The sequence below is a fragment of the Hyalella azteca genome, unplaced genomic scaffold (genome assembly GCF_000764305.2).
Source record: "Hyalella azteca isolate HAZT.00-mixed unplaced genomic scaffold, Hazt_2.0.2 contig13148, whole genome shotgun sequence".
NCBI classification, from domain to species: Eukaryota; Metazoa; Arthropoda; class Malacostraca; order Amphipoda; family Hyalellidae; genus Hyalella; species Hyalella azteca.
In genome coordinates this window covers 324-15,602 of record NW_025943080.1, presented here as the reverse complement: position 1 = coordinate 15,602, position 15,279 = coordinate 324, and the positions used below count along the sequence as shown (strand labels likewise).

At 38.2% G+C, this 15,279-nt stretch overlaps 1 protein-coding gene across 2 annotated transcripts; it reads left to right on the top strand.

The window, feature by feature from the left end:
• The first annotated feature begins 838 nt into the window (after positions 1-838).
• Positions 839-14,212, top strand: LOC108666454. 2 transcript variants are annotated; one of them, XM_047883522.1, is made up of 5 exons: positions 839-997; positions 7,834-7,989; positions 10,164-10,169; positions 12,166-12,308; positions 12,415-14,212. In XM_047883522.1, the coding sequence occupies exons 1-5, from the start codon at positions 952-954 to the stop codon at positions 12,472-12,474; spliced, it is 411 nt and encodes a 136-aa protein (XP_047739478.1). In that variant the 5' UTR covers positions 839-951; the 3' UTR covers positions 12,475-14,212. The 2 variants fall into 2 exon arrangements, with proteins under 2 accessions (XP_047739478.1, XP_018008821.1); XM_018153332.2 differs by lacking the exon at positions 10,164-10,169.
• Positions 14,213-15,279: the final 1,067 nt, after the last annotated feature.

Sequence of the window (15,279 nt, the reverse complement as noted above, 5' to 3'; positions counted from 1 at the left end):
TCTTCCATATCTAGTTCTACAATAAAAATATTGAAATAAATAGAAGAGTGGATCTGGTATTAATTAATTACTAAGAAATTAAGTTTGTTCGTAGAATTACCACGAACTCGGAAATGCCACTCCACTTCAAAATGATATTACACTAAAAAAATATTAGCATGGGAATTTATACATGTTTAATATGTTGGTGTGCACCATGTTTTTGCATAATTAAAGCAATGTAGGAATCTCGGCCTATGACAAGATGTATGCTGGATATTTCTTCTAACGCAAGTGATTTCTGACAGCACGGAACTCAAGCAATTAAAAACCATTGCTTCCACCGGCCTTTTATTGAAGGTAAATATCAAATATGACAGCAGAGAGAAAAAACTTGCGTAAAAGTCCATGATAAACATCTCGATTCAGCTATTTACTTCTGTTGTTCAAATTGACAGATTGTTGTTCATATACATTGTCGTACCCTCATTCATCATTATTTATCGCTTCATATTCACGCCTAAATCGATTGCATTCATCAATCTCGTGAACGTTACATATAAAAAAATGCTCACCTTTTCAACTACCTAACATGCACACTGCGATTGCCGTTTACCAATACATCCAACAAGACCTGATCAATCGTCACTTTTAACGTGAATTTATTCAAAGGCACGTCCTACAGAAGACATGACAACACCACGTGCATTCATCCCGAAAGTCAGATACGTGCCATGGCATTTAGTAGTTAGTAAAAGGAAAACGAATTTCATTGCACAATATTCTCTTGGCAGCGATGCTCCTACGTTCGTCGAATGATAATTTTGTGCCGGCTCTTGCCTGTGATTGGTCGGATATTGCGGTTGGTCGCCAGTAGTAATCAAGACGTTGTTGAGACAGGTTGTGCCGGTGAAGTCCGCGTGATTTTTTTACACTTTCGTGTTTCCATTCCAATAAAAAAGCTACGTCAACATGAAGGTTTTCTTCTTTGCTACTCTACTAGCCGTTGTGGGCTCAAGTGAGTTTTTCATGGTATATTTTGGTTTAATGAAACTTGCTTCAATATTTTTTTATTCAACAAAGTAACAAAAACTGAATCTGATGGTACGTATATCAATTACTACCGCGTCAAGTCGCTACTCATCATGTAATGTTAATCTTTGCTTACACTTTGAATCCCTGAATTAATCGACAGAAATAAGAGTTTGTGCATTTTTATTGTTGCATTTTTTGTGCATCGAATATCCGAGGTCGTCGCCCCAGTAGAGTTGTGCAACTTTCGCTATTCCTCCACTCCGCGTACTAGCGAGGGTCGCACTAGGAATCTGCAGAACTGGTTTAAATTGGTATAGTCTAGTATATATTATATTATAGTATACTGTTGGTTCTGGTATACGCTAGTATATAGTATATTATAGTATAGTTTTGGTTCTGTTATACGCTAGTATATAGTATATTATAGTATAGTGTTGGTTCTGGTATACGCTTGTATATAGTATATTATAGTATAGTGTTGGTTCTGGTATACGCTAGTATATAGTATATTATAGTATATATAGTCTGAAGAATAGGCTAAGTGTGGCCTGTCTTCTCTACGTGCTTTGTTCACAGGCGATAAAAAACTGGTCTTTAGACCATTTGTCCTTGAAACGGACGATGAATTGAATATTTATTGGACTTCTACCAGGTCCGTTGCATTTACCTCGGCTTATGCCATATCTTGCACATTGCTATAATTTTCTTACGCAAGTTGAGCATATAGGATAGCAAATGATGTTTGATTGCGGACCTGAATTGCGTGCTAACTTTTTGGCTTTTAATTAGCTGTCACCACAACTCTGGGATTGGATATGTCAAATGTGCTTTACTACTGAATCTTGGTTTAATTTCCATGCCTTGCCATCAAAATGCATTCATTTATCAATGATTATTCACTGCAAAATGTTCACAAAACATCCTAATTCTTTCCTGTGCAGAACAAAATGTTAACAAAACATCCTAAACTTTCCTGTGCAGTACCAGATTCTATCACAAGCTCCAAATAATGAGAGTAAACACAGAACAAAGTATGGAATTACCTAAGTGAACGAGAAAATGTCCAGCAGCTTCCCAGAATTTTCAGTCATTATTCTGACGCATTAATCGGACTGACATATGATCTCCTATACTTAGAATTGAAGTGAGGTATGATTGTATAGATGATTGCAAATCGACGTTTACAGATGATATTTCGCATTTATGGTAGTGAAGCTTGAATTTTAACCCATTTCATGGATTAATGAATTCATCAATTCAAATTCTACTGGTCATTTCATGCACTGAAGCTCCCTGGTGTATAAATTTCGTCATCACGTCCCATTTTTTTAATCAACGTTCACATGCTTCCTTATTTATCCGCCGTTTTTTTCATCTATTATCCAATATTGTCATTTATTTTCATTGCTGCGATAGACGATCAATATTAAAGAAAATAGCGAGCTTTGGCCTCTATTTTTACAGCATCGAATGCGTGTACCATAAACGAATCTCGGTATGGCTACCATTTCGACTGGTAACTAACGTACGAGTTTTGAATAATTCGCAAGTGAATGGAATCCGCAACATTAGCAAGCAAGATTTTAACACAAAAAGTTTACTACTAAACGTCTATTATGATACTTGGGGGTGATATATTAGATTTATATAATTTAACGAGTGACGAAAATTTGATGTTACAGTAGATTGTGTAGACTTTGTAAGGATATTCGAATCATGAAAAAACATGTGGATTTTCTAGCCAGCTTGCGACAGGCTATCCAAATTTAAATGTCATACCGTAGGCTTGTCATGTATACCGGTCATCGTCTCGCAATCAGCGTACTGTATGCTTTTTTCGCTCAAATGCACAAAAACTTGTATTTTGTATTATTTTTTTATTTGTTGTATATGTCTAGTTTGGTAGTTCTTCAACGCAGGTTTTACTGACGACCAGCGAGAAATTCTTATTACATTTATTCATTTAATAATGTCACTGGATTACCTGAATCGCAGATTCAATAGAAATTTAAAAGCGAAGAAAACTCCATAAAAATTTAGCATATTGCTATTGAAAACGTTTCGGAGACCAGCTCCATCGTCAGTTTAGTTATTCATTTATTTTAGTAATCTTTAATGCACATGCATTGATTTCATGCTGTCGGTTGAATTTATTTTTCACGAAGGGTAACAGCAAATTTTCAATGTATGAAATTTCGGTATAAAATTCAATTCATTTATTATTTTTTTTTAAATTTATTGAAGAAAATTTAATTTTTTTACAGATTGCACAAAAAATTTATTATTAATTCTGAGGGTGATATGGATACTCCTTTCTGACGTCTGTAGCCGAGTTCTTTGAACCTGAAAGGTTAAGCAACGTCTTATTTAAGCTTCAGCCACCGATCAGTTGTGCAACGTTTGCACAAGACTGATCGTGATAAATGCCACTGATGTTCTTGATGCTCCTGCGGAAAAAGAATTTCAGCAAAAAAATCATTTCTGGAGTGAATCAGGCTAGAAAATCGGTGAATGGATATATTTTTTTTTAATTCGCTCCATTTCTAACTTAAATCAATTCTGTTTTACCATTATTAACGCATAAAGTCAAAGTGACCTCACGAATTGTTTCAAGGTATTGCACAACTGCGGTGTTAAGTGATATTCTGATTAAATTCCAAGGTAGAAGCTTCCACATCACAATTTTTCAGACAAAATGTCAAAAGTTCAAACCGTTGATTAACTCTTAATTAATGGTTGTTAGTGCGCTCATGCATTAACCAAATCTTAAATTTAACACGACCAGAATTGTGATTAAGAATAATAATTATACTCTACGGTGCTATCATCACAAACTTAGATATCTGGGAGCACTAAATTACAGTGAAAAAGTTTTTATTAAAGTCTTATGTTTTTACCCGTCCATTTAGTTCACAATTCATGCCAGCTCAATTTGCAGAACTTCGTGCATGACTTTGTACACGTTTTAAAATGATCTTACATACGACTTGCGTAACACGGTATGAAATTTTCGACATCAAGTTTCACTTCTGATGCACTCACCTTCGGTGTTTGTGATTTAAGTAACTGGAATGACATATTTATCATGAAGTTGCACCTTGCTAGACGTATGTAAATGCTCTCATCATTATTGGCTCTGCATCACTATTGACTGCAACACTATACTGACTTTCATCACTATCTACACATTCATTCGCATCATTTTGAGTTTTGAGTCCTTACATTCAATGGCCTCAAACTACGGTGCTGAATCCCACACCTAAACCCTTAGCACGTCGCACACATCGAGGCTGTAACATTAACTCGATCTCTCGTTGATCAACGTGTGTGGAATACCAAAGGCCACTTAATTATGCTCTTTTTTATACAGTTTTAACACACTGCTATTTTATATTCTGTTCAGTGCAGAGACACCGACAAGCTAACCTACTGCAACACGTTGATGATATCCTGACATGTCCATGAGTGAAATTTCTCAAAATCTACTGACCTTTTTTTTCATTTATATTAATTGATAAAAAATAATAATAGATAAGATACACGAATTTATTTCTTAATTACCTTTTTGTTCATTCAAAATGAAATTAAAGTCGAGTATGAATATAATATTTCAATACAGACGATAAAAAAAGCTTGGCATAAGTGGAAGCTATTAAGTCGAAATGAATTTGCCGTTCTTTCATTTCTAATGTTCACGTATTAATTATTTAACGTTCAATAATTCATAAGTTCAGAATTAATCATAAAATAATTTTGAAGATTTATAATGATTCAATTGAGGTGACCGATGACATGCAATTCAACCAATTGGATTATTGAAGGAATTTTGTTTGGGGGAGTATTATTTGTGAAAATAAAATCTCCGAAACTAAAGGACGAAGTGAACACTGACAAAAAATTATAAATAACGGAAATTATATGAAGAAAGTCTATATTTTATGCGAGCCTCATTGAAGAAAATATTGATATCAGGTGTAGGGAAACACAATGAATAAGAGGTAAGAAAATAATTTGACTGTGGATGTAGACAACGTGAGAAACTATGAATGATAGCAGCGTGTATGGCAGGGTTCTTGGCAGAGCTGATGGTTCTTTAAAATAGCTCTACACGCTGCACCTGCACTCATGTCCTATCATCACAGTGATGCTCAGTTCGTGTTAGTACAGCAACGCTATTCGTGCAACAACGCTATTCGTGCAGCAACGCTTTTCGTGCAGCAACGCAAGTCGTGTAGCAACGCTATTCGTGCAGCAACGCTATTCGTGCAGCAACAATATTCGTGCAGCAACACTATTTCGTGAAGCAACACTATTCGTGAAGCAATGCCATTCGTGCAGCAGCACTATTCGTGAAGCAACGCCATTCGTGCAGCAGCACTATTCGTGAAGCAACGCCATTCGTGCAGCAACACTATTCGTGAAGCAACGCTATTCGTGCAGCAACCCAATTCGTGAAGCAACGCTATTAGTGCAGCAACCCAATTCGTGAAGCAACGCTATTAGTGCAGTAACGATATTAGTGCAGCAAAGCTATTCGTGCAGGAACGCTATTCGTGCAGGAACGCTTCGTGCAGGAACGCTATTCGTGCAGGAACGCTATTCGTGCAGGAACGCTATTCGTGCAGCAACGCTATTCGGGCAGCAACGCTATTCGGGACTCTCAGTTAGTGTAAGAGAAGCAACGCTATTCGGGACGCACAGCTCCTAGAAGGATAATTAAACCGGAAACTCATTCTTTCTTCGATGCTGCAAGCAGCTTCGTTCTTCGTCATCGAGCATGTCCAGTGATTTAACTTCTCGGCAAAAGTATTTTATGAAATAAGTTTCGTATTGTATCACTCTGTATAGATAATTTGCGATCGAGTCTGTACAGTGTAAATATTTCTAGGATATCATTATTGGTCATTTTCGAAGGCTCGAGAGATTTAGGTGCTCTATGAAAGCACCGTTTTTCTGAGTCATTAAATGAATAAGCAATTTTTTTCCTGATTTATCTCCTGTAAGAGGAAAAAAATTTTTCCGAGCCAACAGAAGCATCTTTTTTTAGTCGACTTTGATGAACGAAATGTGGAAAAGCTTCTACGTTTTTGGATTGCGTGGTAGATACCCGAGCCAGAGTGAGCTGATAGTTTAGGCCTGAAACGTGGTCGACCAATCTCTGCTGGATCTGTAGTGGGTAGCCGGAATCGAAAAAAAACAGTACAGGTATTGCCTATTTTCAAGGCGAAGCTTGAAAGCCATCAAGGAAATAAAGATGTTCTAGACCCCAAAGCATCTGCTTTCCTGTATCCAATTGTTGAATACAGTCATATATTCTGTGTCGACCCTTTAAATGACCTCATGAGTTGGGTTAAAATTTAGGGAACAAACTTTTGATATAGGCTTTACGTCGCAGCCAATCTTTTGATCAAAATAGTCGCGTTCGCAAGACAGACTTCTGCATAACAAATTGGCCGGCTTAGGTGTAAGCGACTCCGTCGTGACCGACTCTAATAGCACCGGTGCTGCTACCACCGGCGCTGCTAAAACCGGCTTAGTGGCGATGCTATCACCGGCTTAGTGGCGATGCTATCACCGGCTTAGTGGCGATGCTATCACCGGCTTAGTTCCACACCGGCTCTGTACCACACCGGCTCTGTACCACACCGGCTCTGTACCACACCGGCTCTGACATCACAGCAGGTGCTGGTACCACCGCAGGCTCTGACACCGCAGTCTTTCAAATAAACTGTAAAGCGCAGTGACCGCCCCAGTCGCGCATGCCTAACCTGTTTTCCAACGTTAGCCGCAGTCCAGGCTCAAGCGCCGACTGTCAATTCGCCTCAGGAAGGAAGCAGTCAGTCCATGACAACAGGCATCTGACCTTCAAATGACGTTGATTGTGCGTCGTTTAAAGAAAATCAGCCCATAATGAACGTTGTTTCGACGTCATTTGTCTGCACGGGGTACCATAATCACCCGAACGATCTATTCCAACGCAGACCTCGAACGTCGGCTGAAATCTCCTTTGGTCATTAGGTGACTTTTAACATTAAAATTCGGCGCTATATGCTGATACTTCTTATAATAAAACCTTTGCATGTATCTTTTGAGTTTACTTGTTTTTTTTTCTTTATAAACCCTCATCATCTGCAGCACTCTTATCTTCGGTTGGACCTCAATCCTGGGTTAAATTCCATACTTTCGAGCATCAGCTACATACAATAGAGGCAGCGCCAGCAGCAATTGTGCCGTATTCCCACGTATACTTCACTAGCCGCGGAGTTCGTGAAGCGGAAAACAGTTAGCGAACCTCATTGTGTCGCATAGGGTACGTACCCACACAGTCAAAGCAGGTTGCCAGCGTGCTGGTTACCTGCTTAGGCTGGCGCCTGAATTTGAAATAAATTGGTCTGACGCTGGCCTATTCTTACAGGTTTTCACTGTGAACATTTACATTATTATCCTATGTTCATTCTTGTGGCAGGTTGCTCTCGCGGGCAAACCTGCTTTCACTGTGTCGCATAAGACAGCATCTGCGACACGTTGCCCCGCCGCCGCTACACGTTCACATAACAAATTACTATAAAATGCTGCCACAACACGCTGCCACTGCACACTCTAATAACACGCTGCCACAACACGCTCTAATAACACGCTGCCACAACACGCTCTAATAACACTCTGCCCCAACACGCCGCCACAACACGCTGCCACTGCACACTCTAATAACACGCTGCCACAACACGCTCTAATAACACGCTGCCACAACACGCTCTAATAACACTCTGCCACAACACGCTGCCACAACACACTCTAATAACAAACCTCGTGTTGCAGGCTACGCCATTCAGTGCTTTGAGTGCAACAGCGCCAGGGACAGCGCCTGCAGCGACCCCTTCAGCGCGGAGTCTCCCGCCCTCTCTGAAGCTTTCGTTGTGGCCTGCGCACCCAACGCAACCTACAAAGCATTCTGCAGGAAGACCAAGATGTCATGTGAGTCAGGGGATGTATGGGTGTGGGGGTGATGGGATATAGTGAGTCAGGGGATGTATGGGTGTGGGGTGAAGGGATATAGTGAGTCAGGGGATGTATGGGTGTGGGGTGATGGTATATAGTGAGTCAGGGGATGTATGGGTGTGGGGTGATGGGATATAATGTGAGTAAAGGGATGTATGGGTGTGGGGTGATGGGATATAATGTTCATAAAGTGGTTAGGTAGACGGGAATTTATTTTATGGTGTAGGAGGCAGAGACCAACACCTTCTCTCGCAGGAAGACCAAGATATACCGGGACATAATGCATGTGAGTGTGATGGTGGTCCGGGTTGTTCGATGAGTGAGGAATGGGTACTGAGATGTGGTGTGAGGTATGGTGTGTATGCAGAACGTCGTGAGGTAGGAGGCATGGAGGACCGTTAACAGGTGGAGGGGGAAATAAGGTGTAGGGAGGATTGGGGTCTTGTCGGTTCGAAACGAAATTAGAGTCTTTAGGGTTACAGGCTCCAGGGCGAGTGATGTGGGCATTGAGGGAGGGAGGAATTTGTACGGGAACCAAGATATTTTGTGAATTTTTTGTGCAGCTTTGATGTAGTGTGTATGGTGGGATACTCAGCGGGAAAAGACGTTAGATGAGAGATTGGATGCAGGGTGTGGGCGAGATGTTCAGTGGTTTAGGCTAACTACGATATGTATTCGGGACTGTCGACTGAAAAGTTCTCGATTGGTTGGAGTCTGGAGATGAAATACATGGGTTAATTAAAGGAACTTATATCTGCCTTCGTTTGTTCCATTCTGTTTGTTGCAATATCTGTGTGAAAATTTATGGTCTTGTATTCGAGTAATTATCTGCTTTTTTATATAACAAGATGATCATCAGTCAACTGTGGTCGTTGGCTGTGCGCTGAGTTGAAGTTAATCCTGTTATTAATTTTTAAATTAACCTCAAGTTCCCTTTTTGAACTTTGTGATGCGATCATCAACTGCGTGAACTCATCGTTAGCTCCGTAGTGTAGTCTAGTTCCTACAATTCTCAATCGCTTTTAAACATAACATAGTGATCGCGGCGCTGAAGTGTAGGCCTGATGTGGCCTGTCGCCGATTCTTTACCTTTTCGTGCGCTGTTCGCAGAAGATCTAAAAGCGTTTCATTTGACCGGATCTTTTCATGGCTGACGATAGTTTCAAGTAGCTACTCGACTTCCACCGGGTTCGATATGGTGCTAGGCTTTTCAAGTCTGAACATATATTTTTCCATAGCTTTATCTAGTCTGTTCTTGAACGCGTTCATACTTGGAGCGCCAACGATGTCATCGGGGAAGCTGTTCCACATGTCGGTGATTCGAAGCGAGAAGAAATGTTGGCGCATGGAGAATTTGCAGCGCACTACAATAATTTCTAAATTAAAATTGGAGCATTTGAACAAACCACGTTCATGTTTACATACAAGTCCAGTGGTGTTAGTACAAAAGTTTGAAAGTGTTTTCACAGACGCTTAATCGTGTGATTACCGAAGACCAATTTGTTAGTATTTCTACGTACAGAAATGATGTTTATGTAGTAACATTCCTTCCAGTGTGGGTTTTACTCTACGTTATGCGTGTCACTAATGCTGTAATGCAATAATATGTTATATGTGTTAAGTGGCTAACAGTTACAAATTTTCCATTTCTTTCACATTAATCACAGAGTGATTGAGACATTAACTATTTTATGAACTTTGTGTGTGTGTGTATATATTCTGCCTTTTAATTTTCCGCAGCTAAGTGTGAGTAATCAAACTTCTAACTATTTAATTCGGTTATTGTTCCGCTATTTTTTTCAGCATTTATTACCGTCAAGCCACTAACTTTGTGCTACGTAGATGTGAATCATTAGTCACTAATATATACGACGTATTTTTATAAATTTGAATTAGTCTTCAATCCGCCAAGTTTCCAATAGTTAGTTAGTGTGTGTATAAAACTATGGTCACTAATATATACATTTTTTTACAAGTTTGAATCAATAATTAATCCACCAATTCACTAATACATAACGTGTTTTTTGTCACGACTAATAATTTGGATATCTTTTCTCAATTTTGAAATCGTAATCAATCCACCAACTCTCTAATACTTAATATGCGTGTTTTTTTTTACTAATATTTTCGACGTGTTCTTTTTTTCACAGTATTCCGTGAGTGATCAAGCTACTAATGTGCACGCTACCAGTCAACACCATTCATCCATGTTCGACACGGTCATGTTATCAGTAGATAATCACTATCATTTAATTCCCATTTTCGTATTTTATTATCAGTCACTGTTATTTCTTCTTGCAACTATGAATTTTCTTTCACTAATCGTATTTTTCTCGTACGCCGTATTATTTTTTTCACTGAATTCGTTGTTTGCTATAACTAGATTTTCTGTTTACCATGGCGCATTTTTCTGTTTGCCATCGCTCCGTTTTCTTTATGTTCCCGCTCTTCATTTTCACATTGTCCAGATGAGTCCCTTTGTCTTAATCTGTCTTTGTTATATCTAATTTCATCTTATTTTACTTATTTTATTTCATCCCAGATTTGTTCATCTTATCTGAGTATAATTTTTTTAGTCAACTTCTAGTGTTCATATAGAATAGAGTTAAAGTGTTGAGCAATTTCTAATTCAATCATTATTCTAGTTCACCGCTCGTGCTTTTTTAGATTAACTATAAATTTAATTCATTACGTTCAATTATACCGACTTTTTATTTACTCAATCATGGATTCAGGGTTAACCAAAATCTCTCGACTAAACTAAAGTTCCACCGACGACCCAGCATTCGCACTCTGATTGTTTCAAGTGACTGACAGCACAGAATTCAATTTGGACAAGTAGTTAATTAGCGAAGTTTTTTAACGTTATCGTTAATTAAAGTAAAGTCCAGAGCGATAGGAAGGGCAATGGGTGATGTCAATGTCTTACGCGCATATGGGAAAGTTTCTGCAATTAAGAATATGGTCATTTCTCATTTGCAAAAAAAAAATTGTCAATTCCAAGTGTATAATTGAGACGTGTGAATTGGAGAAAAATTTCTTCAGTAGTCCATGACTTCATTGATAGTTTTCTATGTTAGACTAGAAGAAAACGTAAGTTTAGCTTGAGAAACTACCATAGAACTAACTACCAAGTGGACTTGCATACCACCAATTCAAATTTCGTATTTTATTTAATTTTCAGGGCGAATTCAAACGTATGAATACTTTATTAATAGTTCGTGTTTCCAATAGAATTGAGCAGAATTATTATTTGCCATTTATGAATTGAATATGGCTGCCAGTACAGGCTGTACTGATCTCTGGCCAGAGCAATACTCTATTTCTGACTTTTACAGCCAAATAGTAACGGCGCTGAAAACATTCATTGAGTGGACCTTTTCTAAATAATTAATTTTTTAGCATTGACATAGCGTTACTATCATTAAACTAGGACCCTATTTTTTCTACAGAAAATATATTAAAATAAGATGCCCCTCCACTATCTCGATGTTACCCGTAGGCCGTATCCTTCCTTATTCCTGTTTATTTCTCCTGATACTTGATCCTTCTCTCATCGTAATACACTGCTCTCCCATCCACTGCTCTCCCATCCACTGCTCTCCCATCCACTGCTCTCCCATCCACTGCTCTCCCATCCACTGCTCTCCCATCCACTACTCTCCCATCCACTGCTCTCCCAGCCGCTGCTCTCCATCCACTGCTCTCCCATCCACTGCTCTCCCATCCACTGCTCTCCCATCCACTGCTCTCCCATCCACTGCTCTCCCATCCACTGCTCCCGTTTCTGTTTTCCCCAAAACCCACTTACGTTCATTTTTTTACTCATCCACATTTTCTCAAATCCACTGTTTCCTTTCCCACCCAATTCGATTTTCCCCGTCTCCATCCATCTTAACTCTTCCCGCATCACGGCAGCACATTCATCTAATTCAGTAAAATCACACACGGACTTAATTTACTCGAGTATTCACCTTGGAAACAATTAACGAAGCTTTGAGCTTTTCAGCTAAACATTCACACTGTTTTCAGTTCATTTGACGTTTCTCGTAGGAAAAATTCACATAACAAGTTATTTCAGATTATTCATATTGAAACTTTGCAAGTAATTTTGTGGCAGAACCTAATCTCGTGTCTTTGACTTCTCTTCAGTAAATGGCGAAGTACGCATCCAGCGAGACTGTGGTTACATGCGACGTGAAAACTACACCTGCTACCAGCAGCGCTCCGAGGATCACTTCTTTGACGTGTGTCAGTGCGACACTGACAACTGCAACACTGCTACGTCCTTCCAGGCATGGTTGAAATCATATATTCTATATATTCTATATTATATATATTCTATATATTCTATAATATTCTATAATATATATGATAGTATTAATTCAACCATGCTTCCAGGCCCCCATCGTCGCCGCCTTCGTCAGCACCATCGCCGCTGTGTTCTTTACTCGCGCTTAGGATATGAAGACTACGACGAGACGTGCAACATGTTGCTTCTAATGCTGAACGTGCAACCACGTCAATGTTAATTTGTCTGAAATAATGATGAAAATGAGAGTAGTAGTGCCTGATGTGTGGGATTTTCTGAAGTTTGATGTCAGCTGTGTTCGGTTTGATGTAATTGTCATGGTATTCAACCAGTTAAGGTATGTAATTGCCTAATTGGCTAGTTGTCCCGGCTGCAGTTAGTGGCACAACATAGAATAACCTGTGAATGATAAATTCAGGGGAAATTATTCAACTGGAGGTACAATGTGGATTTGTTGTTCGTGCGAATGAGTGTTAGTGTACACCATTAGACGTGGAGTTTATTTTATATGTTAATTCATTTACTTGACGTTTGCGTAGCCGCGATTTGGTTAATTCGCGCTGTAGTTAATGCTAAAACAAACCTCTTTCCGTTATGCCTCGATGATGGACGCTTGTTCTGTTGGTTTAGACCTGACCAATGCGGATACTGGAACTTTCCTTTGTACAATTGACTTACAAAATTTGAATTAATATGATCCGAGTTGACACCTCCAAAAATAGCGAGAGTTTTTTTCGACGTGTTAGACACTACCTAATAGTATATATTCTGAGGGAAACTGTGACATTAAAATGGTTGGTTAGTTATAGTTTGAGCCATGCTACTAAAATATATTCTTAATAAATTAATTTTATAAAATTCTTCTACCTTTTTTCGAACGATCACTTATTTCAACCAAATATAATATCGTCATAAAATATTGCGTACGATGACTTTTACGTTACTTGAACCTCGATCTTCGTTATTTCCTTGTATATTCGTCGCGAATTATGTCATGATAGTAAATGAAATACAAATGTATAAATAAATTATGGCAGATTTAACATTGCTTTGAGACAGTAATGGCACGTTGGAAGCTGCTATTCACATCCGCCCGAAGAGCGCGGATGATTGTTAATATATAACTTTTAATGGAGGACTCCATCTTGTTTTTTATTGATGGATAAATGATGTTAAATCCAGTAGACCGGTCGTACTTGTGGCGATTGTGAAATTGATGGTACGTGTGAATTTTGAATGCATGACTAATAAAAAATGTGGAATTCATGGTGAAGACTTGAAATTATTAGTCAATATTAAATAATTTGGTGTTCTGTTAATTTCGAGATATGTTATTCACGAAATTAATGAATTCGTACCTCGTGAAATTCCGAATTACGCGCGTCGTGATATTTCAGAATACTCAGTCCTTAAAATTCCGCAGCGCGGAATCCTTCCATCTTAGAATATCGCTTTTCAAAAAAATTTTCGAATCTTGTTTCTTGGAATCTGGGAACGCGTTTTTGTTGGTGTCTGCTCGTGCGACTCGTAAATTTTAGTTTAGATAGCATCTTTCATTGCACTGAATGTATTAGATAAAGCGCTGAAGTCTGTACAAATTTTGGAAATTCTAATCTTACATAATGGATCATTGGATAACTAAATAAAATAATGGGCGGAAGTTAATTGGGTTTGATTACTTTTACTAATTGTTAACTAATTTGAACGAATAAATGCAAGGAAGAACTGAATATTTAAGAGAAAATTGTTGAAAATTTATTTAGAACTTGATGTACATTTCAAATAATTCAGATTTGTGTGGATCAATACTCCAATAACGTTTGAATAGAAGGTTCGCTTTCCATACCTTTTCTATACAGTCTAATAAATACGAGCACTTCAACATCAGTCGAAAATATTCATTTCCCTAAAACCAGAATTATAGGAAACTAAAATTTTTTAACCCTGTTGTCAATATTTGAAGCTTCCTACTAATTCCTAAATGCCGGCTGAATTGAAATCTATGTATTTCCAATTTTAACCAAAATAGGAAATGTGGATGACCTGCAATCATGCATAACAAAATGATATCCTAATTTTCGAATTTTCGTAAACGACAATTTATTGGAATATTTAAGATTATAAGAAATGAAAACTTAAAACAAGTTCACCTTTCAAAAAAATAAGAAAGATTAAATTTAGCACATTATTCATGATGCTGGCAATATTCATAAAAATTGACGAATAATTGGGAGTTCATTGCATCAGTTCACCCAATTTCTCACCCTTCATAATATTGTCACTAGTTACGTACCGATGGTTGTACGATGAATAGTGCAAGAAATAATATTTTTTGCCGTTTTTGTGGTCCTTCTGTACCATGGCACATAATTTCCTAGAGAAATTGTTCATCTGACAAAACGTAGAGTTAAACAAACGTCTGCTACCATGCGACAAAGCAAAATACGTCTGTAATAGTTTACGTCTGTAATAGTATATGTTGGTAATAGTTTACGTCTGTAATAGTATATGTTGGTAATAGTTTACGTCTGTAATAGTATATGTCGGTAATAGTTTACNAATAGTTGCGTATATGTTTAAAAATAATCAAGCTTCAGTTTTCTGAAAAGAACATGAGGTATGGAAAACGTAAAAACGCTCGATAAAATTAGCGTTTATTTACCTACAAATCAAGCACTAATTACATGGTCGTTAAAATGAGCATTTTTGTTCGGGGACTTCCTGATAAACAAAATTAAGGCCTGTAAAAGAAGCATATCGCATTAAGCAACTGAATTTTATTTTGTATTTTGCAGTAGTAGGTATATATGACGGTAAGAAATCAATGCCCATGAACGGCATTACATGGATTTCTCAAGTAGCAGGTACACTGTTAGAAAAATTACCGTTAACGGTATTACCGACGTTTCAGTGGCCGGTCAGCACGTGAAAAAAAAACACTGTGTCGCCGTTTT